The sequence below is a fragment of the Podarcis cretensis genome (assembly GCF_951804945.1).
Source record: "Podarcis cretensis genome assembly, chromosome: 16".
In the NCBI taxonomy this organism is placed as follows: domain Eukaryota; kingdom Metazoa; phylum Chordata; class Lepidosauria; order Squamata; family Lacertidae; genus Podarcis; species Podarcis cretensis.
In genome coordinates this window covers 9,400,555-9,427,448 of record NC_137186.1, presented here as the reverse complement: position 1 = coordinate 9,427,448, position 26,894 = coordinate 9,400,555, and the positions used below count along the sequence as shown (strand labels likewise).

The 26,894-nt window shown below is 49.5% G+C and overlaps 2 protein-coding genes and 1 long non-coding RNA gene across 18 annotated transcripts in view; 2 read left to right on the top strand and 1 right to left on the bottom strand.

Moving 5' to 3' along the window:
- Positions 1-4,296, bottom strand: part of LOC307205880 — a 55,248-nt gene extending 50,952 nt beyond the window's left edge. The window contains exon 1 of the long non-coding RNA XR_013834149.1: positions 4,181-4,296. This is a non-coding gene — a long non-coding RNA (uncharacterized lncRNA). The remainder of the gene's footprint in view (positions 1-4,180) is intronic.
- TPM3 (tropomyosin 3) overlaps positions 1-10,979 on the top strand; it is a gene marked incomplete at its 3' end in the record, with an annotated part of 74,251 nt that extends 63,272 nt beyond the window's left edge. For 8 of the 14 annotated variants that reach the window (XM_079958416.1, XM_079958410.1, XM_079958415.1 and 5 more), the window contains one exon: positions 6,612-7,525. In XM_079958416.1, the coding sequence (XP_079814542.1) occupies positions 6,612-6,691 (80 nt within the window). Of the gene's footprint in view, positions 1-2,090; positions 4,698-4,923; positions 5,067-6,611; positions 7,526-9,432 lie in introns of those variants that run through there. The other 6 variants (XM_079958413.1, XM_079958411.1, XM_079958412.1 and 3 more) reach the window with 2 other exon arrangements.
- A 5,524-nt stretch (positions 10,980-16,503) lies between these two features.
- Positions 16,504-26,894, top strand: part of NUP210L (nucleoporin 210 like) — a 52,272-nt gene continuing 41,881 nt past the window's right edge. For 2 of the 3 annotated variants that reach the window (XR_013834029.1, XM_079957883.1), the window contains exons 1-8: positions 16,504-16,744; positions 18,486-18,622; positions 18,902-19,033; positions 19,809-19,902; positions 20,344-20,494; positions 22,223-22,355; positions 23,612-23,764; positions 25,663-25,731. Coding sequence is in view for 2 of the 3 variants with exons in the window: in XM_079957883.1 (XP_079814009.1) it covers positions 16,572-16,744; positions 18,486-18,622; positions 18,902-19,033; positions 19,809-19,902; positions 20,344-20,494; positions 22,223-22,355; positions 23,612-23,764; positions 25,663-25,731 (1,042 nt within the window). In the remaining variant the exon portion in view is untranslated. Of the gene's footprint in view, positions 16,745-16,911; positions 16,935-18,485; positions 18,623-18,901; positions 19,034-19,808; positions 19,903-20,343; positions 20,495-22,222; positions 22,356-23,611; positions 23,765-25,662; positions 25,732-26,894 lie in introns of those variants that run through there. The other variant, XM_079957884.1, reaches the window with a different exon arrangement.

The window sequence follows — 26,894 nt, the reverse complement described above, 5'->3', positions numbered from 1 at the left end:
GGGTGTTGCGAGTCCGGCCAACATCTGGCGTGGCCCTACAGCTTCTCCACTCCTCGCTTCACACCTCTGTAAGTGCATTTATTATTATGTGGTCCCTGATTGGCTGGGACATGTGTGAAAGACAGGAGGCCAGGGACCGTGGCTCTCCAGGAGTTGCTGAATGACAGCTCCCATCATCCCTCGCCACTGGCCATGCTTTTGGGGGCTGATGGGAGTTGGGGGACCAGCTGGCATCTGTAGTGCCACAAGCTTCCCCACGCCTGGCCCTAGAGTTGCAACAGGCGATGCCAAGCTAGACAGTCCAGCCAGCTGACTTCGTATAAGGCAGTATGCGTGATTTGCAAATTTGGTTAACTTCAGCAAGGATAACTCCCCTCCCATGGTAAAAGCAATCCCTCCTGTGTGTGTTTTTGGCACCGTGTGTCTAGCCAGCATGGTGACTCTAAGATAATGTTGGACTCCAGTGCCTGTCGTCAGGGTCAGTGAGGAGTTAGGAATCCACCAATTCTGGAAGGCCACAGGTTCACCAGCTGCTACTGAGCTGCTCGTTCGAACCATCACTTTCATTTGTAGTCGACAGACCCTTTAAACGATTAATAGCAATTTTATAACAATGGACAATAGCCTTTAAAAATGCATGTTGATGTGACGGAAAAACACAGGTTTTAATGCCAGAGGTTTCCATCAATATATATATATATATATATTGATTATAAGTGATCTGAAACAGATACCCATATTTACAAACTTCGCCACTTTCTCTGCGGCTAACATTGGAGCCCTGGAGCAAAGGGAAACTCAGAACAGTGGCCAGGGATGGACTGTGTAATAGGATATATTAGGTCTTTCCAGCCCCTTGATAGAAACCACAGTGAAAAAGCACACGCAGGATAGACTCCACAAAGGCAGCCTCCCTTCTCATTGGGGTTTTGTTGTATCTGCCTTCCAATAAATTGGACCGGAGAACATTAAGCCCTACCAAAGTGAACCACTCCACCCTTCTCCCTCCCCCTTCCTCAATCTGCCTTTTGGTTGAATCAGGGTGGACCCTGTTTCCTGCACCCGTGAAGGGCAAGGCCTTTCAATTCCTCCTTCCGGGTAACTACAGCTGGCTGCCCCGGAAGAAGGGTTCCACACCCTGGTCCCCTTTGGGAGGAAAGGAGGGACAGAGCTTGCTTTAATAAATAAAAAATATTGAGACTTTGGTGGATGAATTAACACCTCCTCCCCCCCAAAAAAAAATAACCCGCACGCCCCCCATTTTTTGCATTGTGTTGGGGAGCCGTTGCAAGGAGCATTTGTGTGTGGCTACCTTGGTACTGTGGCGCTGTGGGTAAAACCTCAGCGCCTAGGACTTGCCGATCGCATGGTCGGCGGTTCGAATCCCTGCAGCGGGGTGCGCTCCCGTCGTTCAGTCCCAGCGCCTGCCAACCTAGCAGTTCGAAAGCACCTCCGGGTGAAAGTAGATAAATAGGGACCGCTTACTAGCAGGAAGGTAAACAGCGTTCCGTGTGCTGCGCTGGCTCGCCAGATGCAGCTTGTCACGCTGGCCACGTGACCCGGAAGTGCCTGTGGACAGCGCTGGCTCCCGGCCTATAGAGTGAGATGAGCGCACAACCCCAGAGTCTGGCAAGACTGGCCCGTACGGGCAGGGGTACCTTTACCTTTACCTTTACCTTGGTTCACTGACGGCATGAACCTTTTCCCTTCCCACTTCCATCTTCCTGTTACCTCTTTGCATCCTCGGTGGATGTGGGTGTTCAGGGGGTTGTATCAGGTCAGAGGCGCGGCGCGTATTAACCACAAGTTGCTTGGCAACGGCTGGGCGTGTGTTTGCAGGGCGAACCGCTTGCATCTTACTTCCCTTTTTAAAAAACGAAAGCTTGGTTTGGTATAACCGGCTGCTTTTTGGCCTCTTGTGTGTGTGTGTGGGCTTGGTTTGTGGATTTGACGGGACGCTCCCTGTCCTTTCCTTTCCCCTAACCATGGAATGCGTTCCTCAAGTGTGCCGTGCCCTCTCCCTTACTCTCTTTCCATGCACCATGTTGCAACGGCCTTCTTTCCTTCCTTCCTTTCTCTCTCGCCTGCAGATAAAATCTGTGATTCCAAAGCTCCACTTAGTGGCTTCTTCCTGCAGCTTCTTCTCTTTTTTCCCTTCCGGATTTCTTTTTTGGTCTCGTTTCCTCTCCCTCCGTTTGCTCCTGTCGGCTGATCTTTTCCCCCCTGCGACGTCGCCTCATCCTACACTGGCACCTTGGGGCATCCGTGGGAACAAGCCTCTTCCCTTCGCAGGGATGTGTGTGACCTCACGAGCTGTCGGACTGCTGCCTGTCCCCCTCCCCGGCTGGGCCACTCCGCTGCACCCTTGGTCTGGAAAACAAAGCGGCCTTTGTGACGCCCGACGTGCCGGACTCTGCCCGGGCGTGGGGGAGCCGGGGGCGGGGTCCGGGATTCTTGGCCGCAGAGCTAATCGGAGCCGGCTGGCTTGCAAGCAAGTGGGGTGACACTTCTGGGGTGTGTGTGGGTGTGTTTGTGTGCTCCTGGAGACCGTGCTGCTGTAGCGACCGTCACACTGCTGGCTTTTACGAAACAGATTTGTGTAACCGTCGGCGGAATGTAATATAGACATGATGCACTAGACGCTGGGCCGGGTCTGATTTCTGCACCACCTTTCCACGAAACAAAAAAAGTCCTGTGGCTGTTGCACTGTGAATGGTTACTCTGGGTTCGCTAAACACATTTTGCAAAGGCTGTGACACACACTTCGCACAAGAACCCCTGCATGAGGCTTGGCGACACCTTCAACACCATTTTATATTTGGGGAGTTGGGGACGAAACAATCTTGGGCGGGGATGGAAGGATCGTAAAACTGCAAGCCAAACGGCTTAAGCCCTTTTCTCTCCCCCCGCTTCATAAGCTGAGCAGTCGGCGTGGGTCCCACAATAGGAAACGCTTTATACAGTACATAACAAAGCTGGTAATTTGCCACTGCGAGAATGTGATGTCGGTGGCGTCTTACTACACGATTCACCTTTTCTTAAATGGACATTGGGGAAACCTCTCTGGGTCAGTCTAAAGACCCACATAGTCCAGGTTCCTGTTCTTGCTGTGGCCAGATACCTTTTAAACCATTAAAAAAAATAAAAACTTCCAGGCAGTGCAACCAATATATGAATGTAAGTACAGCTCTGCTGGATCAGGCCAAGGGCCCATGTAGTCCAGCATCCTGTTCTCTCAGTGTCCAAACAGATTCCTCTGGGAAGCCCACAAGTAGCCTTATCCCCCACGAATTTGCCTAATCCCCTTTTAAAAGCATCTGAGATGCTGGCCATCACCCCTTCTTGTGGGGGCGAATTCCAGAGATGTAACTATTGTGCAGAGAAGTCCTTTCATTTTGTCTGTATTGGGTCTGCGTGTTCAGAGGCTGCATACCTCTGACTCCCAGTTGCCAGGGTTGCAGGCTTCCTGGAAACCCAGGGCAGACAAGCTGCTGTTCCCCCACTCCCAATGGGACTGCTATATAAGATGCACCTCTGGTCCGATCCAACAAGGCACAACTATCTCCGAGGATTGTTGTCATGGCATTCTCATCAGGACCGCAGCTGCTAAATGCTAAAACAAACCCATGTTTGTGCTGCAGCAGGTGTGCCTCTGGGGAAGGGATGCAGCTCAGTGCCAGAGCCCCTGCTTTGCATGCTGAAGGTCCCAGGTTCGATCCCCGGTGTCTCTGGAAAGCGCTGGCTGCTCATCAGAAGCACACTGCTCTTCTGGCTCTGTTTCACTCGCTCCACCTCTTCCACAACCCCTGCCCACCTTAAGACATGCCCATGTTTTATTGGATGCCAGGATTGGACAACCACCATCCTGTCCTTTCTGAACCCCAACCCCACCTGCCCCACTGCATCTAGGAGCATCCAAGGGATTGGGATTTTGGTGCATTTTGAACAAGGCAGGCAGCACCAAGGGATCTGGTCCAAGGGGAAGATGGGGCATAGCTGTCAACCTTCCCTTTTTTTTGCGGGAAATTCCCTTATTCCAGCGCAGTTTCCTGCTGCTTTCCTGGGTTGTTAGATATCCCATAGACTGTCCCCGGAACAGGTGAGGCTGCTGATCCCTTATTTTTGCGACTGCTGATCCCTCATTTTCAAATCTAAAAGTTGACAGCTATGAGATGGGAACAATCAGGCCCATCACCCGCATGGGAACAGGAAGTGCGGGGGCTGCTTTGAAACACTCTAGCTCTATGATTAGAACCAGCTCTACTTTTGCCACAGCTTCCCAGGCGCCACTTCTCTGTGGGTGCTTTTCTTTTTTAAGGGTTTCATTTGCGTGGGGCTGTTTAGCATACCCAAAAGCTGCTTGGTCATGATGCCGCTCAGCTTGCCGGATCGCATCTTCAGACGTGTTATCTCAGACCGCCCAGCTGTTTCCCCCTCTTCCTGGCCACGGAGCTTGCATCTGGAAAGGGAGTGGGCGCCCCCCAAAGGGCTGGGGCTCAGGGCAGCGGCTCTGGCTGAGTCTCAGCGGCTCTGGCTTCTTGCACAGAAAGCATTGCAGGTTTAATTCCCTGGTTTAACGTCCTTGTTAACAATCTCTGTGCCTGAGAACATGGGGGAGCTGCTGCCGGCCAGAGTTCTGGGCTAGATGGGCAGGTGGTGGACCCGCCCAGTGTGAGGCAGCCTCCAAGGAACATACCGTATTTTTCGCTCCATAAGGCGCACCTAGTTTTTAGAGGGTTAAAAATCTGGCCGCGTAAGTCCCTTCTCCCTCCTGGGGAAAAGCCGCACGGAGTTTGTGTGCGGCTCTTGGGGACTTTTCCTGCCTGCCCCCCCCCCCCACATTCGCTCCATAAGACGCACACACATTTCCCCTTACTTTTTAGGAGGGGAAAGTGTGTCTTATGGAGCGAAAAATACGGTAAGTGCCCCGCTAGATCAGGCCAGAGACTCATCTAGTCCACCATCCTGTTCTGATAGGGGCCGACCAGATGCCCACAAGTAAGATTCGAGCACAAAAACCCTCTTCCCAACCTGCTGTTTGCAACAGCTGCAATCCAGAAGCATCCCTGCCTCCAAAAACTACCAGTGACTCTCTAGGGCAGGTGGTCCACGACCTTTTTGGACCAGAGGGCACATGCGGAAATGTAGGAACAACAAAAACAACCCATTTCACAGAACGAAAAACTGGCAGGGCTCAGAATGCCGACCCTTCTGAGCAGACAAAGCACTACACACCCAAAACAAATAAAACTGGTAAACAAAGACACCCCCCCACACACATTTATTTTTAACAAATAAGTAGCGAGGGGCAGGGGGCCTTGCTGAGCACTGGGGGCGGGTACCATTGTGGGATCTCCAGCTTCTAGGGTTTCAGACAGGAGTCTCTCTCTCTGCTATTGCTGCAGGTGTTGTGGCTTCAACCCACACAAAAGCCCCTTTCCGTGCACAGCCGGGATCTGGAGCTGTGCTCAGCTGGTCTATTTACCTGTTTGGAGGGCATTCTGCCCACTACAGGTAGAAAAATCGATCCTTCTATGTGGCTTCCCTCTGCTGCTGGCACAGGATAGGTTGCCGTGTGGTCCTCGTGAGGCAGTGCAAGGGAGGAGGTCGTGGCTGCAGCCGAGAGCCCCATTTTTGCCTATCCTTTGGGAGCAGGGCCGTAGCTGAGTGACGCAGCTTGCATGCAGAAAGTAACGGGTTTAATCCCAAGGCAAAAGAGGCAGCGGAGCTGAGAGATGCCTTTGCTGGAGACCTGTCACTACTGCTTGCAGACAAGGACGCCTGTGCAGCCAGTGGCAGCCCATCAGATGTTGTTTGCCATCATCCCTGACCATTGGCCATGCTGGGAGAGCAAGAACACGGTTGAACTACAACTCCCATCATCCCTGACCATTGGCTATGCTGGCTGGGGGCTGATGGGAGTCCAGCAACGTTTAGGCGGCCACCAATCCCCCCCCCCCTCTGTGTATGCAATACTGAGCTAGGTGGAGTTCTGGTCCGGCTCTGAAAGGCAGCGCCGTATCTGTCACGCTGCGGTATGTCTTGCGCTCATTCCCCCTTGGCCTGTGAGTGCTTTGCCAGCAGCCTTCCTCTCTCACCGCCCTTCTGCTCAGCCCAATATCCCCACGTGCGCCAACATTGCTCCAAAGATGGGACAACACACCATAGGCATCTCTCTTTAAAACAAAAGCAGGAAGCTTCCATTTTTTTTCTTAAAGTAGTGTGAGATGAGGAGCCGTTCCTGCTCCTTTTGCAGCATGCACTGACTAAATTATGATCCTGGGAGCAGATCCCACTCTTATTTCTTAGGCTGTTCTAAAACATGAAGCCACTTCTTGATTTATTCCTCTTATTCTCTCCCCCCACCCTCAGCCAGCGTTGTTCTGGCAAACCTCTCCCTGACCTCCTTTTTTAAATTTTGCTTGAAACCAGCTGGGTTGGCATGGCATTAACTGAGGCGGGGGACGTGCCCCATCTTTTGGTACTCAACTAACCTTCCTTTTTCTTTTCTTTTTTTTTGTCCTCTCTCTTCTCTTTCTCTTCTCTCTCATTTTGTTTTTCCTTCTCCTAATCTCCTCCTCTTCCTCCTCCTTCCTCTTGCCTCTGCACAGAGCGTCTATACAGCCAGCTTGAGAAAAACCGGCTGCTGGCTAATGAGCTGAAGTTAACCCTGCATGATCTGTGTGACTGAGAAGGGGGTCTCTCCTCTGATCCTGTTTAAAGCCAGCTTTATTTGGCGAGGCGCTGGGGGTGGGGAGCCTGCCGGACGCAGACTTGAAACCGGAGCGCACACTCTCCCCCCCCTCCTTTTTTTCTTTTTAAAGACTGGCTGACTTAGGACACTTATTGCAGTTTAATTGGAGCACTTGATGCTTAGCCTTCCTAATGTACTTATTTTTCTAAGCTTTTGTTTTTCTACAAAAGCTGGGTATTACTCACCGCCTGCTTTCTTGGCGCAGTAGGTTTCTAGCACAGGCCTGGTGGAGTGTTCATCAGCCTTGGGTGTCCCCAAAGCTTGTTTTGGACTACAAAACCCATCATCCACAGCCAGCTTAGCCCATGGCGGAGGTTGATGGGCCTTGTAGTCCAGCCACATGCGGGAACCCAAGGTTGAGAGTAGTAGCTTCTTCCTGTAGATGCAGGCTGGGTTATCTGCATCCCTCTTGGACTCCAAGCTTCTCGCTCCCAAGACATCCCAGATTGTTGATTGAAGCTGGTGTGAATTGGGGGTGTTCCACATCACCTGGAGGCCCACAGCTTCCCCAGCCCTGCTGTAGAAGACTAGCATAGCAGTGGGGCGTTTTCTTGGTGTGGGGCGGCTCTAGATTTCCCTCCCCACCAGGCAATGCTCCTGTAGCTACTTCTATTGACACCCCTTTCTATGACGCGGGTCTTCTGTAGCTCGACGTTCTTTCCTCCTTCTCTCCCTGCTCCCTTTTAGACCCCTCTTGCATGGATTGGCTGACTTGGTTATTTCCAAAAAGTTATCATTTTCTTGTACCAATAAAACCACTGGCCCACTTGGTTTCGTGCCTGGCGTGTACTTTCCCTGCCTGTGCTGTTTCTTTTGTTGGATAAATGTTGCTGTCTGGCAGGTATTTTTTTAAAAAGGTGTGTGTGTGTGTGTGTGTGTGTGTGTGTGTGTGTACACGTTTTGTTCCACGGAGGAGATTGGGTAGGTATCAACCTCTGGAGCGATGCCTGGACAGAAGGGGGCACCCTGTCGCTACGGGAACAGTGACCAGAATGGTGTAACCGCGCCGGAAGCGATTGAGACCCTGTTCCACCGTTCAGGGGGAACCCTTTGATGCTTGGTCAAACGGGACATCTGCCTCTGCCATCTCGGGACTCAACCAGCCAGCCTCAAAAGGCAATCACCTACTTCATTTATTCTTTTGGCTCTTCCCAACCCACCGTTCTGAAGCTTGGGAATGCATGGCAGCTGCCCACTCTCCTTCCAAAACTGCCAGAAGAGCAGAACTAAACTTGACTCATCTCAGAATTGCACACTTTTCATGTACGGGTTGCACTGTGGCGATAGGTCTGCCTTCTGCCCCTTGTTCGGTTTTTCGAGATGCCGCGCCCGCCATTGCCACTCTGCTTGCCGGCGTCTCGATCCCGCTGCCCCTACGCAAAAGGGGTCGTGGCTTCCTTGCGGACGGGGCGGTATCTAGGGAAGCATTCACGTTCCTCCTCGAAATGGGTGCGGGGGAGCTTTCAAAAAGTCACGAGGCTCCACAGTGTCACCTCTGCATGTCATCCATGGCTGCATCTGTTGGTTTTTTCCAAAAGGTCTTTTTTTAGCTTTGCGGCCCAAGGCATGACAATTGCTTGAGCTTGGTTGGAATTTCATATGTATGTCTCTGTGTGTGAGTGAATACTCATTTTCCCGTCAAGTAAAAAAAAGCCCACGTTATGATCAGGATTCTAAAGTTGCATAGGTACGGAAAAAGCCACAGGGTGGAGCACTGGGTTCACCATCCGATTTTGGGAGCATCTTGGCTTTAATAATAACATAAATAAATAAACCCCCAAGCTGCTCATCAGATGCATTTGAAAGTTTGGGGCTGTAAATCTCAGGAGGGGCTGGCACACAGAACGACACTCTGTATGTTCATTTGGGAGATAGCCCCACCACCCTGCTTACACCCTGGGTGAGCGAGGTTCAGTTTACACCTCCCATCCCTGTGCTGTCCCCCCACAGCCAGAGGCAGGAAGCCCTCGAATGCTGTTTACTTGGAACTGCGGGTGGTGGAAATGCTGTTGAACTAGAGTCCTGCTTGCAGTCCTCCGGAAGATGCATCTGGTTGGCCACTGTGAGAAGAGGGTGATGGGCTAGAAATGCCTTTGGCCGGATCCAGCAGAGCTGTTCTTACAAGTAGCAGCCGTGGGGGGGGGTCCCTTGCCTTCATGCCCAGCCTCTGCGGGCTTCCTGGAGGAATCTGATGGGCTGCTGTGAGAATAAGATGTTGGACTCCTTGCATTCCTAGCATTTAAGCAGCAAGGCTTCAGCATACCCTGTTCTCCCTTCTCTGCTGCTAGCTCAGTCCTGATCAAAGGGGGGGGGGGGGTGTCACAAAAATGAGCAGCTAAGCCAAAGTTTGGGTGGGGTGGGTGTGTCAAACTGGCTGCAGTTTTGTCCGGCACGGGACACACAACAGCTCTGAAAACCTGGCTGGATGACAACCAAGCACCTCTGCATGTGGATGGCGGAAAAAGTAAAATGGAAGCATGAGCGTGGATGGGGTGGGGAGACCTAGCGTTCTGGCTTTTTTGGGGGGGGGCAAACAGAATCAAAAGCTTTTGCGCGGCTGCGTTTGCTGTGAAGGGCACTGCGTTGCTGGGGGGACGCACCTTTCTGGGAGGGCGCGAGCTCCCTCCTGGCGCTCCCTCCTGACCCGGCTGCTCACGGTCTCTGCACTTCCTTTCCAGATAAGCTGAAATGCACCAAAGAAGAGCACCTTTGCACGCAACGGATGTTGGACCAGACTCTGCTTGACCTGAACGACATGTAAAAGACCCTGCCCGCCCACCGGCCTCACCCTGGCTCCCCCACCCACCCACCCACCCACCCCACTGCCTTTTTTTAGCCAATCCAGCGGGCAGCTTCCTGCTGGGGCCGGCTCTTGTCTTAAAAAAAAGAACGAAAGAAAAGTTGACCTCTAACCCTTGAAGGGTCAAAGGTTAACCTTCCAGCTCTCGTTGCCAACTTAACCAAAAGCCTCTGCCAATCCACCTCCCCTCTATCTTCTCTCCAGTCCCTCTGCAACCCCCAATGATTATGGGGCCATCAGACTGGGCAGTTGCCAGAAGCATCACGAAACGAAAACTCAGCACGCAACACAATATTCGGTGTGTGTCTGAGATGTACATTCCTTTGCAGTCGTGGGGGGAAAGGATAATTCTTTTGGAACGGGGAAGTAAAACGCCCCTTGCGAGGAACATCGTGTAATTCCTAGGGCTCACAAGCCTGTGGGCTTTTAGAGGTTTGCGGTTTCACCTCCTTGACCTGCCCTTTTTTTCTTCTTACTGGTTTTTTTTTTGGGGGGGCGGGGTTTGGTTGGAATGGGACATTTCTGCAGCCTGCGGAAAGGTTGCAAATGTCCCGCCTGAGCCAGATAAATGAAAAAGCCTCATGAAATTTATTGAGGGGGACAGGAACGTGGCCTCTGTACAAAGAAATCCCTCTTAAAAAAATTTTTGATGGGGGTGGGGGAGTACCTAGAACTTCTTTGCTTCTGGCAGAGGTGTCCATGTGTGTGTGTGTGTGTGTGTTTTGCCAAAATGGTGCAGTCTTAACACACTCTCTTGTGCTTTATAGCTATTTCTAGTTTGGGGAACACAACTATATCAAAATATATCAGGTTTCATGATCCATTTCGCTCTCTAAACACGCACCTAACTCTTTTCCTCGAGCACCTTGGCCTTCTCCCCTCCTTCAAGCTTCTTACACCTGGTTACTAAGAGCAGGCTGTTCCCCAGTCTCCTGTAACCAAGAAATCTCTCTTCCCCAGCTAGGCTTAGCTTGCTCTGTGCTTTTTTGAGTAAAAAAGCTTTTGTAGCTTCTGTGTATGGGTGTGTGAGCATGAGGAGAGGAGCTCTCTTTTTATCCTAGTGCTCTTCCGGATGCAAGGGGTTGGTTCCCTCCCCTTCTTGAGCCGCGGGATCTTACTGTACTGTCTTAAAACAAAAACAAAAAAAACTGGATACCAGCCGCCACAAGGCCCTTTGCTGTTTGGAGACTTGATTTATCAAGGTGTGTGGGGTTTATTTTTGCCTTTGTGTAAAAAAAGGAGGGGGTTGCCTTGAAAAGGAGAGAGGAGAAAGTGTTCATGGTGTGGCGGTCTTTTTTTTTTTTTTTTTTTAAGCGGCCAGTGTGGAAAAAATGAGGAACCATATCAAGTATTTTGATACTAAAAAACTTGTCTTTTATTGTCTGATTTTTTGGGGGGAAATAATAAACAGAAGCATTCCCTCCACTGTTGCAACTTTCTTCTTGTATTTCACAAGCGCCTTGTTAATTTGTTGATATTAATGCGAGGAGTAATTACCAGGAGGGGAAAGAGACGGCTTTACAGGTACAGTGGTACCTTGCTTCTCAAACTTAATCCGTTCCGGAAGTCCGTTCCAAAACCATGGCACACTTTCCTGTAGAAAGTACAGTGGTGCCTCGCAAGACGAAAAGAATCCGTTCCGCGAGTCTCTTCATCTTGTGGTTTTTTCGTCTTGCGAAGCAACCCTATTAGTGGCTTAGCGGATTAGCGCTATTAGCGGCTTAGCAGCAAAGTGGCTATTAGCGGCTTAGCGGCTTAGAAAAAGGGGGGGAAAGCGAAAAAAATCGCAAGACTCGCAAAACGTTTTCGTCTTGCAAAGCAAGCCCATAGGGAAATTCATCTTGCAAAGCGCCTCGAAAAACGGAAAGCCCTTTCGTCTAGCGGGTTTTTCGTCTTGTGAGGCATTCGTCTTGCGGGGCACCACTGTAATGGAAAACGGATTAATCTGTTCCAGACTTTTAAAAACAACCCCTAAAACAGAAATTTAACATGAATTTTACTACCTCTACAGTTGTTAGGGGACGTGGGTGGCGCTGTGGGTTAAACCACAGAGCCTAGGGCTTGCCGATCAGAAGGTCGGCTGTTCAAATCCCCACAACGGGGTGCGCTCCCGTTGCTCGGTACCAGCTCTTGCCAACCTAGCAATTTGAAAGCATGCAGTGCAAGTAGATAAATAGGTACCGCTCTGGCGGGAAGGTAAATGACATTTCTGTGTGCTGCTCTGGTTCGCCAGGAGCGGCTTAGTCATGCTGGCCACATGTACACTGGCTCCATCGGCCAGTGAAGCAAGATGAGCGCTGCAACCCCAGAGTCGTCCACAACTGGACCTAACGGTCAGGGGTCCCTTTACCTTACAGTTGTTCTCTTAATGGTTTTCTTGACTTTGATTGTGTGATTGATTGATGGATAAAAGCAGCAATCAATCAATCAATCAATCAATCAATCAATCAGTAGCTGAACTGGGTTCCACACAGTCACAAAAACAAGTCACAAGCCACAGTCACAAAAATGAAAAAGCCACATAAGCACAAATGCAAAAGAAGAAAAAAAGGGAAAACAAAAGCACCAAATATAAGCTACAAATATCACCTCCGTGTTTCGTGGGTGCGCGGGACTCAACAGCCGACAGAATGGAACCCTCAGAAAGGAAGAGGAAGTCTCCAATTAGCGGGGGGGGGGGGGACGACTCAATTTACAAACGGAACACATTCAGAAAGGAAGCGGAACAGCGTAGGGACTCAAAATGGAGCATGTTTGGCTTCCAAAAAAAAGTTTGAAAACCGGAACACCTATTTCCAGGTTTGCAGTGTTCGGGTTCCAAGTAGTTCAAGAACTAAGCTGTTCAAAAACTGAGGTACCGCTATTCTAACTTCCAAGTCCTATAGGCAGGGGTGCAGTGAACCTTCTTAGGACCACATGCATTTGATGGTATAAAGTGGGTGGATCAATGGATGCAACTCCTCAACGCAAATGCGGGGAGCCATTGGGGAACCAGATGTCAATGAAATACAGCTCCCATCAGCCCCAGCAAGCATGGCCAGTGATCAGGGATTGTGGGAGTTGTAGTTCAGCAACATCTGGATGGCCAAAGATTTCCTGCACCTCTGTGTGCAATTTGGGGAGGGTGCTGTGGCAGAACAAAACTACTGCCACATGCGAGAGCAGAAAAAGACGGAATCATGGTCTTATTAAGAGCATTTGTGTCCCACTGTTTAGCTAAAAAGGCTCCCAGAGGGGATCCCTCCATTAAGAGAGACTGTGCCTGTCGGCAGGCGTACAATTAAAAAATAACAGCCCACATACACGCAAAGGAAGAGGGGGGGAAATTATACTCTCGCAACAATTCTTAAACATTTTGTTCTTATAATGGCCAGTTAACCCAGTTCACGGACGCGGGTGGCGCTGTGGGTTAAACCACAGAGCCTAGGGCTTGCCGATCAGAAGGTGGGCGGTTCGAATCCCCACTACGGTGTGAGCTCCCGTTGCTCGGTCCCTGCTCCTGCCAACCTAGCAGTTCAAAAGCACATCAAAAGTGCAAGTAGATAAATAGGTACAGCTCCGACGGGAAGGTAAACGGCGTTTCTGTGCGCTGCTCTGGTTCGCCAGAAGCAGCTTAGTCTTGCTGGCCACATGACCCGGAAGCTGTACGCCGGCTCCCTTGGCCAGTAAAGCAGATGAGCACCGCAACCCCAGAGTTGGCTACGACTGGACCTAACGGTCAGGGGTCCCTTTACCTTTACCTTAACCCAGTTCAAGAATAGGAGGTGACTGATGGAACTGGGCTTTCAGTCGCTCGATGGTGTGTGCAAACTGTCCACCTCCAAATATCAGCTGTCCTATCAATGGGGAACTTACATCAGGTACCACCACAGATGTTTCCAGGGAGATGCTCTCGCTTGTTCTCCCCTGTTCAAAACTTACGGGAAGGTGGGCGTCCGATCCTGGCACACACTGAAATGCAGACATATTTAACCTGGTATGTTCAATGCAGGAGTGGAACAGACTCTGTGTACACGGGGACTGAGAAGGAAAAGCAAACCTTTCTTTGCCCACTGCGAAATTTTGAGGGGATGTTCACCTCCTGGCAAATAGAAGGGGAAGAAATGGAGGCAGTGAGAGATTTTACTTTCTTGGGCTCCATGATCACTGCAGATGGTGACAGCAGCCACGAAATTAAAAGACGCCTGCTTCTTGGGAGAAGGGCAATGACAGGCCTAGACAGCATCTTGAGAAGTAGAGACATCACCTTGCCAACAAAGGTCCGTATAGTTAAAGCTATGGTTTCCCAGTAGTGATGTATGGAAGTGAGAGCTGGACCATAAAGAAGGCTGATCGCCGAAGAATTGATGCTTTTGAATTATGGTGCTGGAGGAGACTTGAGAGTCCCATGGACTGCAAGAAGATAAACCTCTCCATTCTGAAGGAAATCAGACCTGAGTGCTCACTGGAAGGACAGATTGTGAAGCTGAGGCTCCAGTACTTTGGCCACCTCATGAGAAGAGAAGACTCCCTGGAGAAGACCCTGATGTTGGGAAAGATGGAGGGCACAAGGAGAAGGGGGCGACAGAGGACGAGATGGTTGGATAGTGTTTTCGAGGTTACCAGCATGAGTCTGACCAAGCTGCGGGGGGCAGTGGAGGACAGGAGTGCCTGGCGTTCTCTGGTCCATGGGGTCACGAAGAGTCGGACACGACTAAACGACTAAACAACAACAACAAAGGGCATACCTGCAGTGTACTGTTCCAGTCTTGACAGCACTTCTAAAGGGTGTGGTGCAAATACTGTTCCACCTCTTTGCCAAGCAAGGCATTTAGACACTTAAGAAGGTAGGCATACATTATTTTTATTTACAAAGTTCTCTCATGCCGCCTCCAAAGAATAGGGCAGTATGTAGCATTCTTCTCATACCACACACTAGAGGTTTTCAACCTTCGGTCTACAGCTCCCTTGACCAACTACATTCATTCTGCAAACCATGGCTAGAAAAGCCACCTCTGTTGGTCTGTCACCCACCCACCCCAACTTTATTACCTGGGTTATGAAGGCGCCCTAAAGACGTTAGAGCAAAGACTATGGGATCATACACACAGTGACTTGCGATCTTGATCACACGCAGTCTGTAGTCCGCTGGCAGTAGGAGTACAATTTGGGCATGTCTTTAAGTTAACACCTTACATTAAAAACCTCACAGTACCAAATTATCGAAGGTTATTCACCAAAGCCAAACTAAACGTCTTTCCTTCTGCAGTGTTGGATGGCAGCTTGAGAGGAGTTCCCTACCAGGACAGACTTTGCTCGTGTGCTCAAGACATCAATTCTATAAAACATATTTTGCTGCACTGTGCGAAATATGAGCAAGCCAGGGCTGAACTGATATTACCCTTGCTGGTACTTTCCCCGGGAAAATCAGAGGCTCACTATGTCAGGTTCCTATTGGAAGACTGGACAAACGCTAGAACATTAGCAGCGGCGAAGTTTTTATCAGTGGTTGCAAGAACCAATGATCCCTATCTTTTAAGTCTGAACAAAATGCTTGTTTAACCTGGAGGTAGGCTGTCTGAATTGTGCATTGCTTTGTAACGATTTGTTGGGTCTCTGGACCGTAATAAAGATTGATTGATTGATTGACATTCTTTCTGCAGCACCCCAGTGGGGCTCAGGAGCCCAGTTATGCCTGCAGAGCCAGCAGCCTTTCACCCTTTTTTGAACACCCTCCCTTGTGGAGTCATTCCCCAGCCTCCTTTCCGCTCCCCTCTCCTTCGGAGTTCTCTGGACAGCCGCTGCCGCCACCCCTGGTCTCTGAGCTGCCCCCACACCCCCCAAAGAGAGGTGCCTCCTCACAGTGCCCCAGAGGGGCCTGGAAAGCACCCCACCATCAGCCCCAGAGGCACCATTCGCCTACAGAGATGTAGCCAGGGCTGCTGCAACAAACAGCTGTGCAAGCCTTTCGGACGCAGAGACACAAGAGGGCATCAGAGGAGGAAGAGAAGGAAAGGAACAGAGGCCAGTGTTGCCCATAGCAACCCTGTCCATCATTCAAGGCACCCCAGGGTGCCACGGCACACTGGTTGAAAACCACTCCCATATACACCTTTAATCCTCACAGCCACCTTGTGGAGGTCAGGCTAAGGGACAAAGTGACTGGCAGAAGTCTGCAACCATCTTACCCCTCCAGTGACCACGCATGGTAAGTTAAGAACTGAGTGACAGGCCTAAACTCTATTCCACCCATTTAAAAATAAATAAATCTTTGCAGCAGCCCTGTCCTGTGAAAAACAGGCCAGCCGGCCAGCTTCAAGTCCCCATGTTGTTGGACTACAGCTCCCATCATCCATGAACACTGGTCCTGCTAGCTAGGGATGATGGGAGTTGTAGTCCAAAAACAGCTGGAGACCCAAGCATGGGAAACACTGGGTTAGTGTAAGCCCTCCTGCCTTCCTTCATTGATTAAACAGGCATGACCAAACTTGGCCTCCAGCTGTTTTGGGACTACAACTCCCATAATCCCTAGCTAGCAGGACCAGTGGTCAGGGACGATGGGAATTGTAGTCCCAAAACAGCTAGAGGGCCAAGTTTGGCCATGCCTGGATTAAGAGAGGACCTGCCTGCAAGCAATGCAGACCTCATGGTGCCTTGCCTCAATTAAGGCTGCAGCCGTCGGAAGCGCCTAAATTAGGAACAATGCAAAATCCCTAGTACAGGCTTCGAGTCCGACCCTGGGCTGCGCATGCGCGCAGGCAAGCCCTTTCCCCTAGCTTAAACCGCAAAACGAGCCGCGAGGTGAGAAGGAGCATGCGCAGACCGAGACCGGTGGAGAAGCGGGAAAGGGCGGAGAGACCAAGCGCGAGTACTCGAAGGGGTGGAAAAGGTAAGAACGCGCATGCGCACGGGCAGAACGTCCAGCGTGCTAACAAGGTTCCTAAGCGCCGACGCATGCGCAGAACTAGGGCTCGTGCGAGGCAGAAGGGATCCCGCGGCCATTTTGCGCCGCGGCGGCTTGGGGCTTTTCTTCCGAAGATGGGGCTGGGCTGGGCCCCTCCAGGAAGGCCGGTCCTTTTACTGCTTTGCTTGGCGCTTTTGGCGAGGCCGGCCGGCGCCTATAAGCTGAACACGCCGAAGGTGCTGCTGCCCTTCAGCCGGGACAAGCGCGTCCCCTTCGTGCTGGGCGCTGAGGGCGGTTGCTACTCCTGGTGAGGGGCGGGGCCTAGCCAGAGGGGCGGGGCAAACGTGAGCGTAACAGTGACGTCGTGGTGGGCGGGGCCAAAGGTGGGGCCAGGTTCAATATTTCATTAATCCCAGAAGCACTTGTTGGCCGTTTGCAGTCTAATAGCCTGACCGGCTTTGCAGAGTTGTTTTGAAGATAAAATGCTCTATGTTGGGGTAGGCAGGGGAGAAGGGAAACCATGCTAACCCGCTTCAAGATCCAGAAAAGTAGGAATGTACTCGCAGTGTTTTATTTATTTGTTGTTGTTTAGTCGTTTAGTCGTGTCCGACTCTTCGTGACCCCCTGGACCAGAGCATGCCAGGCACTCCTGTCTTCCACTGCCCCCCCGCAGCTTGGTCAGACTCATGCTGGTAACCTCGAAAACACTATTCAACCATCTCGTCCTCTGTCGCCCCCTTCTCCTTGTGCCCTCCATCTTTCCCAACATCAGGGTCTTCTCCAGGGAGTCTTCTCTTCTCATGAGGTGGCCAAAGTCTTGGAGCCTCAGCTTCACGATCTTTCCTTCCAGTGAGCACTCAGGGCTGATTTCCTGAAGAATGGAGAGGTTTGATCTTCTTGCAGTCCATGGGACTCTCAAGGGTCTCCTCCAGCACCATAATTCAAAAGCATCAATTCTTCGGCGATCAGCCTTCTTTATGGTCCAGCTCTCACTTCCATACATCACTACTGGGAAATTTTATTTCCCAGTAAATAAAATTTACTGGGAAATTTTATTTATTTACATCCTGCCTTTATTGGCCGAGGGAGCCAGCATACAGCTCCTGGGTCATGTGGCCAGCATGACTAAGCCACTTCTGGCGAACCAGAGCAGCGCAAGGAAACGCCGTTTACCTTCCTGCCAGAGCGGTACCTATTTATCTACTTGCACTTTGACGTGCTTTCGAACTGCTAGGTGGGCATGAGCTAGGAGTGAGCAACGGGAGCTCACCCCATTGCGGGGATTCGAACTGACAACCTTCTGATTGGCAAGTCCTAGGCTCTGTGGTTTAACCCACAACACCACCCGCGTCCCTTGAGGTTAATCTAAGCCTCGATTATTGTTCATTGAAAACTCCATTTTATCCTCCCAACAACCCTGCAAGGTAGGTTAGGCCGAAAGAGGTATCGACCCCTAGTCAGCTTCATGGCTGAGTGGGGTGATTTGAACCCAGGTCTCTTAGCTCCTAGTCCAACACACTAATAATAATAATAATTTATTATTTGTACCCCGCCCATCTGGCTGGGTTTCCCTAGCCACTCTGGGCGGCTTCCATAGAAACCAAAAATACATTAACTACTGCACCACCAATGGCGCTCCTAGCCATGCACCTCATGCTGTAGCAAGTGGCAGTGACATAAAAACAGAGAACTGATGAGCAAATGATAAATAGTGAGACTGATATATTTGCCTTCCCGCAAAAGCACTCAAGTCGATGTATCATTAAAAAAAAATTACCGGTAATGCTTACAAAAGACACCATCCAAAAAAAATGAGAGGAGGGAGAGGGAGCTGAGCAAATTTGGGTACTAGTTCTTACATAACTGCTCAAAGGACCCGGTGGAATTGCTGCTGATGGAGAAGAAGGGGAGGAGCCAAGTGGCAGGTGGTCCTTGCCACCAAGAAGATGGAGGGTTCCTTGCTGCCTCAGTTCCATATTTGCATCTCTCCCCTCTTCTTTGAGAGGGGGGCACAGGAGCGTGCAAGCCTTGTCTCATCTGCTCTTCAGGTACTCCACACGCCATGACACAGTCACCATTGATCCAATGTATGAGAATGGGACGGCTTGCTCTCAGAAAGCTTTGTTGACCACCTGCTCTACACAGGCCACAAAGCTGGCCAGCGTTATTTTAGCAGAGGAGACAGGTAGGTGAGCTAAAGAAGGGGAATTTTGAAATGGATTTGTTTCTATAGGAATAGGGGTCTAGGGTGCCATGCAAACCTGGGGAATGAAGAACCCCAAACGCTGAGCATGTGCAGAGTGTGCCTTCCCTTTATCACTGAATGAGCAATTTGGGTGCTCAGAAAAGTTTCCCAGACAACAGGGATTGTCCACATCCACCCTTATTCTTCCCCTGTTATGAAACACAGATACAGGATTACATGTGGTGGGTGGGCGACACACACGTTTGTTCCTCCTCCCAGTGACAGGTCATCTGCTGCGTTGCGATGTCATTGTGGATCTGATAGACCATGTTGAGATCATCTCCCGAACTCGAGAGATCTATGTGGAAGACTCCCCACTCGAGCTGAGTGTGAGAGCTCTGGATGCTGAAGGTAATCTTACTGGGGGCAGCTTACTACTCGCAACACCCACTACTATATATTTTGGAAAGATATCAGTATGCTCTGCATTTGGAAACCTCTTAAAATACTGTAACCAAATTTTGGACACCATTTTGAATCAAGACAGCAAACTGTACCTTTCAAAACTGCACTGATTTTTTATTTTATTTTTTTTAGAATTCACAAGCAATGCTGGGTATGAGGCAGCCAGTCACTTATAAGCCCAGTTCTGCATAGCATGTCTACATTATTGTTATTATTCTTATTTACTTTTCTCTCTGGGGTTGATACACCCTTTTGGCCTGCTAGTGGGACTCTTCTTTCGCCTTTTTGACATGACCAGATAGGTCACAGTGCTCTGCTAACTTTTTATTTATGGTGTACACCTAAAGTTAGCAAGCAGGTGGCCTATTTTATCCACAATAACTTAATTTACATTCTTCTCTGTATTTCACCTGATGCTTCTACTCATCTTCACACTCACATAGTTTTGGAACAAGACCTGTAAGCATCTCCCTCTCTGTTGCCAGCAAGGATCTCAAGGTGAGATAGCTTTGGAGCAAAAGCCAGATCAGGCCCACAGCATGGACAGAGGGTTCAAGCCCTCATCCCTCATACTATGATCCTGATCCTCCCTCCCCACCCCCATGTAACTTTTTTTATTAAAAAATAAACAGTCACACAAAGCTAAGCCACATGACAGACATCATCACATCGCATCTCCTTTGGCCCTGAGCCTGGGCTCGTTTTTGGATCCTGCCTGCAGGGAACACATTCAGCAGCTTGGAGGGGTTGGAATTTGAGTGGAGCATCGCCAAGGACGATGAGTTGGAAAACGTGGAGCTCTCGAGCAAGATTAGGTAAGATGAAACCCCAAATGGCCAAGTGTGATTAATAAAATCCTAAACGACACGGGAGGCTGTGTGTGTGCTCCACTGGGTAGACTGCTGAAGTTGAGATATTTCATTCCATTGCATCCTTGCTTTGAACTCATTACTTCCGTCTAAGGAAAGTTGCTCACTGTTGTTCAGATGCATAAATGTAAGCGGGAGTCCCATATAGCTCATGTCCCCTTCCCTATCTCCTGTAAGAGGGGCATCTAACCTATTGCTAGATTCCAGTGGCCGCCGCCACCACCACTCGTCCACTGGCCATGCTGGCTGGGGTTGATGGGTTTGGGGATCTTAACAGCGGCTGCAGGTTTTTCACCCACCCTATAAATTTCACCCTGCTTGTTTTTTACTCTTAATGTGGTGACAGACCTTTGTTCTCCCAGTAAAAGCCCAGTTTGGTTTATTTAGGATTTTAAAATACTCTGAGGCAGAATATTCTCCGCCCGACTACGTATTTGAGATGGAAAGAGAGGAGAAACAAGGAGATAGGATTCTGGTGTCAGGGATCAAAACAGGCGCAGCTGTCGTAAAGGTCCGAATACAGGAGCCTGTTTACAAGGTGAGTACTCACCGTGCCCTCCAAGGGGGATCCCAGCAGTGCAAGACAGGGTCAGGGCCTACCAAAGCTATAGAGGTGGCATCCACACCATACATTCAGAGTGCTCTTTGCCACTTTAACAGTCACGGCTTCCCCCAAAGAATCTGGGAAACTGTCATTTGTTAAACAGAGTTATTAGTGTCAGTGTTTGAAAAAGAAAAGGTTCTGACCTCCTTTTTACTCCTTTGCCTAGTCCTCAGACCTTAGTTGGCACAAAAGAGTCTTTTAGTAATAGTACAGTGGTGCCTCGCAAGATGAAATTAATCCGTTCAGCGAGTCTCTTCGTCTAGCGGTTTTTTCGTCTTGCGAAGCAAGCCCATTGACAGCTTAGCGGATTAGCGCTATTAGCGGTTTAGCGGCTTTTAGCGATCAGCTGTTAAGCGGCTTATCAGCGGATCAGCTGATAAGCGGCTTAGGGCTTAGGAAAAGGGGGGGGGGAACCCCACAGGAACTCGCAAGACATTTTCGTCTTGCGAAGCAAGCCCATAGGGAAATTCGTTTTGCGAAGCGCCTCCAAAACGGAAAACCCTTTCGTCTAGCGGGTTTTCCATCTTGCGAGGCGTTCGTCTTGTGGGGTACCACTGTATTCTTGCAGAGTACTGCTGCTTTTATTCTTAAAAAGTCTTCTTCTCCAACCATGACCAACAGCTTTTACACACACCAAACACAACCAGCTTTCTACCATCCAACCAACCCACACCCAACCCTAACATTGACTACTCTATATATGCAGGTACACTTTGGTGAAAGGTTGCATGCGTCATGGTAGGCCACTGACTCATGCTGACTTAGTTCTTTTAGCATTAAAGAAACAGCGGCCAATTTTTAGCTGTGACAATTAGGAGATCATACACTGAGCTACGTTTCCCAGAGTGGTTTAACAATCTGGGAACTCTGGAAATAGGAGCTCTGTAAGACGCGGGTGGCGCTGTGGGTTAAACCACAGAGCCTAGGGCTTGCTGATCAGAAGGTTGACGGGTCGAATCCCCGTGACGGGGTGAGCGCCCATTGCTCAGTCCCTGCTCCTGCCCACCTAGCAGTTCGAAAGCACGTCAAAGTGCAAGTAGATAAATAGGTACCGCTCTGGTGGGAAGGTAAACGGCGTTTCCGTGTGCTGCTCTGGTTTGCCAGAAGCGGCTTAGTCCTGCTGGCCACATGACCCAGAAGCTGTCTGCGGACAAACGCCGGCTCCCTCGGCCTATATAGCGAGATGAGCGCGCAACCCCAGAGTCAGTCACGACTGGACCTAATGGTCAGGGGTCCCTTTACCTTTACCTTTACTAAGAGGAGCAGAGGTCCTGCTTATAACTGTCAGCATCCTTTGCAAACCAATTCCTAGGGGAATTGCAGGGGGGTTAGACTAGATGACCCTTGGCGTCCTTTCCAACTCATTCTGTGATTCTAAGAGTGCTTTAAATGTATGGAGTGGAGGTGATAGGCGGCAGTTTTAAACGAGCAGAAAGTGGTCTGGTGGAGCCATCGTCACTTCTGCACCCTGCGGAGATTAAACCAAAGCAACTATCTTGAATGCCGACCAGGAGGGGGCATATATTGCGATGGAATCGCTCAGTCCTTTTTTCAGTTTTGAAAGAGTCTTACTTGTAAAACGACTGCAAAGCATAATAATGTATTTCTTTATGTATGCATTTCTCTCTGCGTGCCCCTGGTGGTGGTTTCTCAATCTTCCAGAAAGTTGCTGCTGCCCTGGTGCGCCTGTTGGTTTTGGAGAACATATTCTTAATCCCTTCCTATGATGTCTACTTGCTGGTTGGAGCCTACATTAAGTACAAAGTTGGCAAAATAGTTCAGGGAAAGATCACAGGTACATTCCTAATCTTCTGGGTGACTCGATGCATAATTTAGTCTCCTGGCTGCGAAATCCTCCACGTGCTTACCAGTGTTAGAAACTCTCACTCTTCTAGGCACATTTAGTGACAGGGAATGTCATTCGAGCAAGCAGTTTCTGAGCTCTGAGTGCAGTACTGAGCCTAAGATTTCAGAGTAAAACTGCAGAGTGGAAGGAAAGGAGGACCTTTTTCTGCCTCCCCAATTCCAGCTACTCTCTGAAGACTGGAGAAGAGACCCTCTTAAGAATATTAGGGGGGTGAGCAGGGGAAGGACTAGACCATGTGAAAAATGAACATAATATTTTAGCTGCTGTTCATTCATTTTCAGCTTTGCATTCTTGTTATAAAAATAGCACCCTAGACATTCCATTGTTGCGCCCATAACCTAGGTTTTAGCTCCTAGCTTTCACACCTCAGTTTCTAACACTGATGCTTACTCAGAAGTGAGCCTTGCAGTGTTTGGTGAAACTCATTCACTAGTAAGGGTGGGTTGGTTGAAGGATATGTACCAGTGGTGGCAGATCTGCCATCCTCCAGGTATTATTATTATTAATAATAATAATAATAATAATAACCCCACCCTCCACAGCCAAGACCGGGTTCAGGGCGGCTAACAACCAATAATAAAAACAAGTTGATTAAAATACAATTTTAAAAAAGATTAGAATACAACATTAAAACATTAGGATGCAGCCTCTTCACAGGAGGAGAAAGGAAAAAGAAAGAGGGGGAGGGAATCAAACTGATTCTAAGCCAAAGGCCAGTTGGAACAACTCTGTCTTACAGGCCCTGTGGAAAGAAATCAGATCCTGCAGGGCCCTGGTCTCATGAGGCAGAGCGTTCCACCAGGCCGGAGCCAGTGTTGAGAAGGCCCTGGTTCTGGTTGAGGCTAATCTAACTTCCTTAGGGCCCGGGACCTCTAGGGTGTTGCTATTGATGGACCTTAAGGTCCTCCGTGGGGCATACCAGGAGAGGCCTTATTGGACTACAGCTCCTAACTATTAGTTTTGGCCTATAATGCCTTTCCCAGCTTCAGTGCTTTTATTGAGTTGGAAAATTGAATCATACTTAACTATGAATAGCACTGAAGCCGAAGGCAACACTTGATCACTGCCCTGACATCCCTGCTGGGTTGGGGTGGGAGAGGGAGGCTGTGTAAGGAACACACCTGAGCGCAGCAGCTATGGCTGGGAATAACTGACTGAGCTTGGCCGGCCCTTTATCTCCACAGAGGTGCAGTTGCCTCTTGAGCATTATGAGCTGGAGCTACAAGATGCAGTGAAGGCTAACGCTTCTGGCCTCCCCATGGCCAAACTGGATGCAAAGACAGCTACCATCACCGCCATTCAGCTGGGACAGGTTAACCTGGTCTTAGTCCATAAAAGTATCCTTAAAGAACTTAGACCGGGCTGCAGCTAGCTGTTTCTTTTCTTTTAATTTATTTATCATTTTCCAATTTTGCAACAATCAAACAAATTACAGTGGTGCCCCACAAGACGAATGCCTCGCAAGATGGAAAACCCGCTAGACGAAAGGGTTTTCCGTTTTGGAGGTGCTTCGCAAAACGAATTTCCCTATGGGCTTGCTTCGCAAGACAAAAATGTCTTGCGAGTTCCTGCGGGTTTCCCCCCCTTTCCCCCCCCCTTTTCCTAAGCTTAACAGCTGATCGCTAAAAGCCGCTAAACCGCTAATAGCGCTAATTCGCTAAGCTGTCAATGGGCTTGCTTCACAAGACGAAAAAACCACTATACGAAGAGCCTCACGGAACGGATTAATTTCGTCTTGCGAGGCACCACTGTATTTAATGTAACAAAAAATGCACATCAAATTCACTTCCCCTCACCCCATCTGTGGTTCCTTTCTTTACTACTGCATATCTAAATTAATTCCTTAATTGTTTATTCCTCTTTTTAAAAATCCTTTATTTTCCTTTATTTCTCGTTCTATATAAACCCCGCTAACATTTTAAGTTGCTTACAACAATTTTTCACATGTTCAACAAACTTTCCCCAGTCTTTGTTAAAGGTTCTTTCTTCTTGTTTCCTTATTCTTCTATAAGTTTACTGATCTCAGAGTACTCCCATCAGTTTTATCTGCCGGTCCTCCTTGGTTGGAGCTGCTGCTTCTTTCCATTTCTGTGCATAAATCATCTAGGCAGCCATTGTTGCAAACACAAATATCCGCCCCCCCCCCGCGCCCCAGTCTTCCCTGACGCATGACCCCTGAAATCCTGAGGCATGCCTGAATAGCTTCCAGGAGGCTAAGCACACCCACTTTTCATTGTTGCACAAGGGCTCATGCACTAGCAGGGTGTGTGTGTGTGTTAAATGTTGTGCAACAGAGGAATCCCAACACAACAGCTGCACCAGCAGAAACTCATTGTGCAAGAATTATAGGAGCTATAGTTCGTTGAGTGTGCTAAGAGTTGTTAGGAGATCCCCTTATTCCTCCCACAGAGCTATAATTCTCCAAGTTCCCTGTGAAAGAGGGATTGAGTGTTAAACCACTTGGGGAATTGTAGCTCTGTCAGGGGAATAGGGGCCTCCTAACAATTCTCAGCTGCCCTAATAAATGACAACTCCCAGAATCTTTGGGAGAAGCCGCCATGACTGTCAAAAGTAGTATCATGGGGCTTTAAATGCACGGTGTCAATGTGACCAGAGTTGTTGGCAACCTGCTAATACATTCTCTTGTGCAGGCTTCCTCAAATTCAACCCTCCAGGTGTTTTTGGCCTACAACTCACATGATCCCTAGCTAGCAGGACCAGTGGTCAGGGATGATGGGAATTGTAGTCTCAAAACATCTGGAGGGCCGAGTGTGAAGAAGCCTGCTCCTGTGCAACAATATTCTACTGGGGCAAAACATTTCACCAGCAGAACAAGCATACCGCTAAGTGGTTTCAGTGTAGCGCCATATCGGATCCAACCCCGTGTTTAATGTGAAACATCCTCTGTGTTATGTACTTAAGTTCTCACTCTGGGCCAGCAGAGGCATACTGTAGATAGTTTTCACTCAGGTCCACATATGCAAATAAGGGACTGAAAGTGACGTTCAGTGATTGGATAGTTACAGAAAGTTGTTACAGTTGCATTGTACTGGAGCTCTATATAACCAGGCTGGCTGAACCCTTCAGCTCAGTTCTTTTCTGGCCTGTGAATAAACAAGAGCTGTTTGAAAAATCGCTGTATCGTCTGATATGTTCACCCACAACTTAACACTCTGCCCCTTTCATCCTCTTCTCAATTTACGATGAGGCCGAATTCCTTAGCGAAGAGATTAAGACATCCACATGCGAGCCTCCTCTGGACTCCCCAACTGCAGCATATACATTGTGGAGCCTGGATATTTAGGTAACTGGTCCCTCCCGCATCTCCGTGCAGAGTTTTGACTATATAGGCACTTGGGCTTTTTCCTAAGGAAGAGGGTGATGTGGGTGACAGTGGCGATGTGCGTCTGGACTCACCTCCAAAGCTGGGGATGGAAGAGGTGGGGCACACAGCTTGGGCTGTGCACACACCGTTCCTTTAAAACACATTCATTCCCCCAGAGAATCCTGGGAGCTGTGGTTTAACATACACGGAGCTACAATTCCCAGCACCCTGAATGAACCACAATTCCTCGGGTGTGCTTTAAAGGTATGGTTGCTGTGCAGCCTGTAACTCAGTTTGCAGCCATCCTGTTGGGGAATTTACCATATTTTTCGCTCTATAAGTCGCACCTGACCATAAGATACGCCTAAAAAAAATATTCTCTCCCTCTCTGCGCAGCGCCCCTTCAGCGAAGCGGCAGGAGAAACGGAGCCCCTTCCATTTTTCCTCCCGCTTCGCTGAAGGGGCGCTGCACAGAGAGGGAAAACTGTGCAGCACCTCTCCAGCGAAGCGAAGCCAGGAGAGCAAGAGGGATTGGGGCGCACCGACTCCTCTTGCTCTCCTGGCTTCAGCGAAAGCAACACAGAGCTTCTGCTGGCCTCCGGAGGCTTCGTGTTGCTTTCGCTGAAGCCATGGAGCCTGCATTCGCTCCATAAGACACACACACATTTCCCCTTACTTTTTAGGAGGGGGAAAGTGCGTGTTATAGAGCGAAAAATACGGTATCTCTTGTACCTTTTCTGGTCAGCACAGAGCTGGATTCTATCACTCTGGGGAGGGAGGGAACTTAGAAGAGGTCCTGCCTCAGTGGAGGTGAAGGCTGGTGCCCGTTGCCACTGGTAGGACTCGAGGCAGAGACCTATAATAGGTGGAGACAGAGCAAATGATAGGTGAAGCCAACTAGCCTCTCGTTTTGCCCCCATCATCCTCTTCCCTGCTGAAAAGGGAAGGGCAAAGCTGAGGCTAAGGGGGAAGAGGAAGCCAACCCCCTGGGCTAGTTGTAAGAAAGACGACTGAGTCGTCTAAGGTTGAGGTTCTCAGGACGAGAAGGCCAACAAGGGAGCCAAGTATGGGCAACGTCCAGTGAACATGCTGCTGGGTGCCCCAGCCGCTAAATGTGACCATGCAGTATGCTTCCTTTGCCT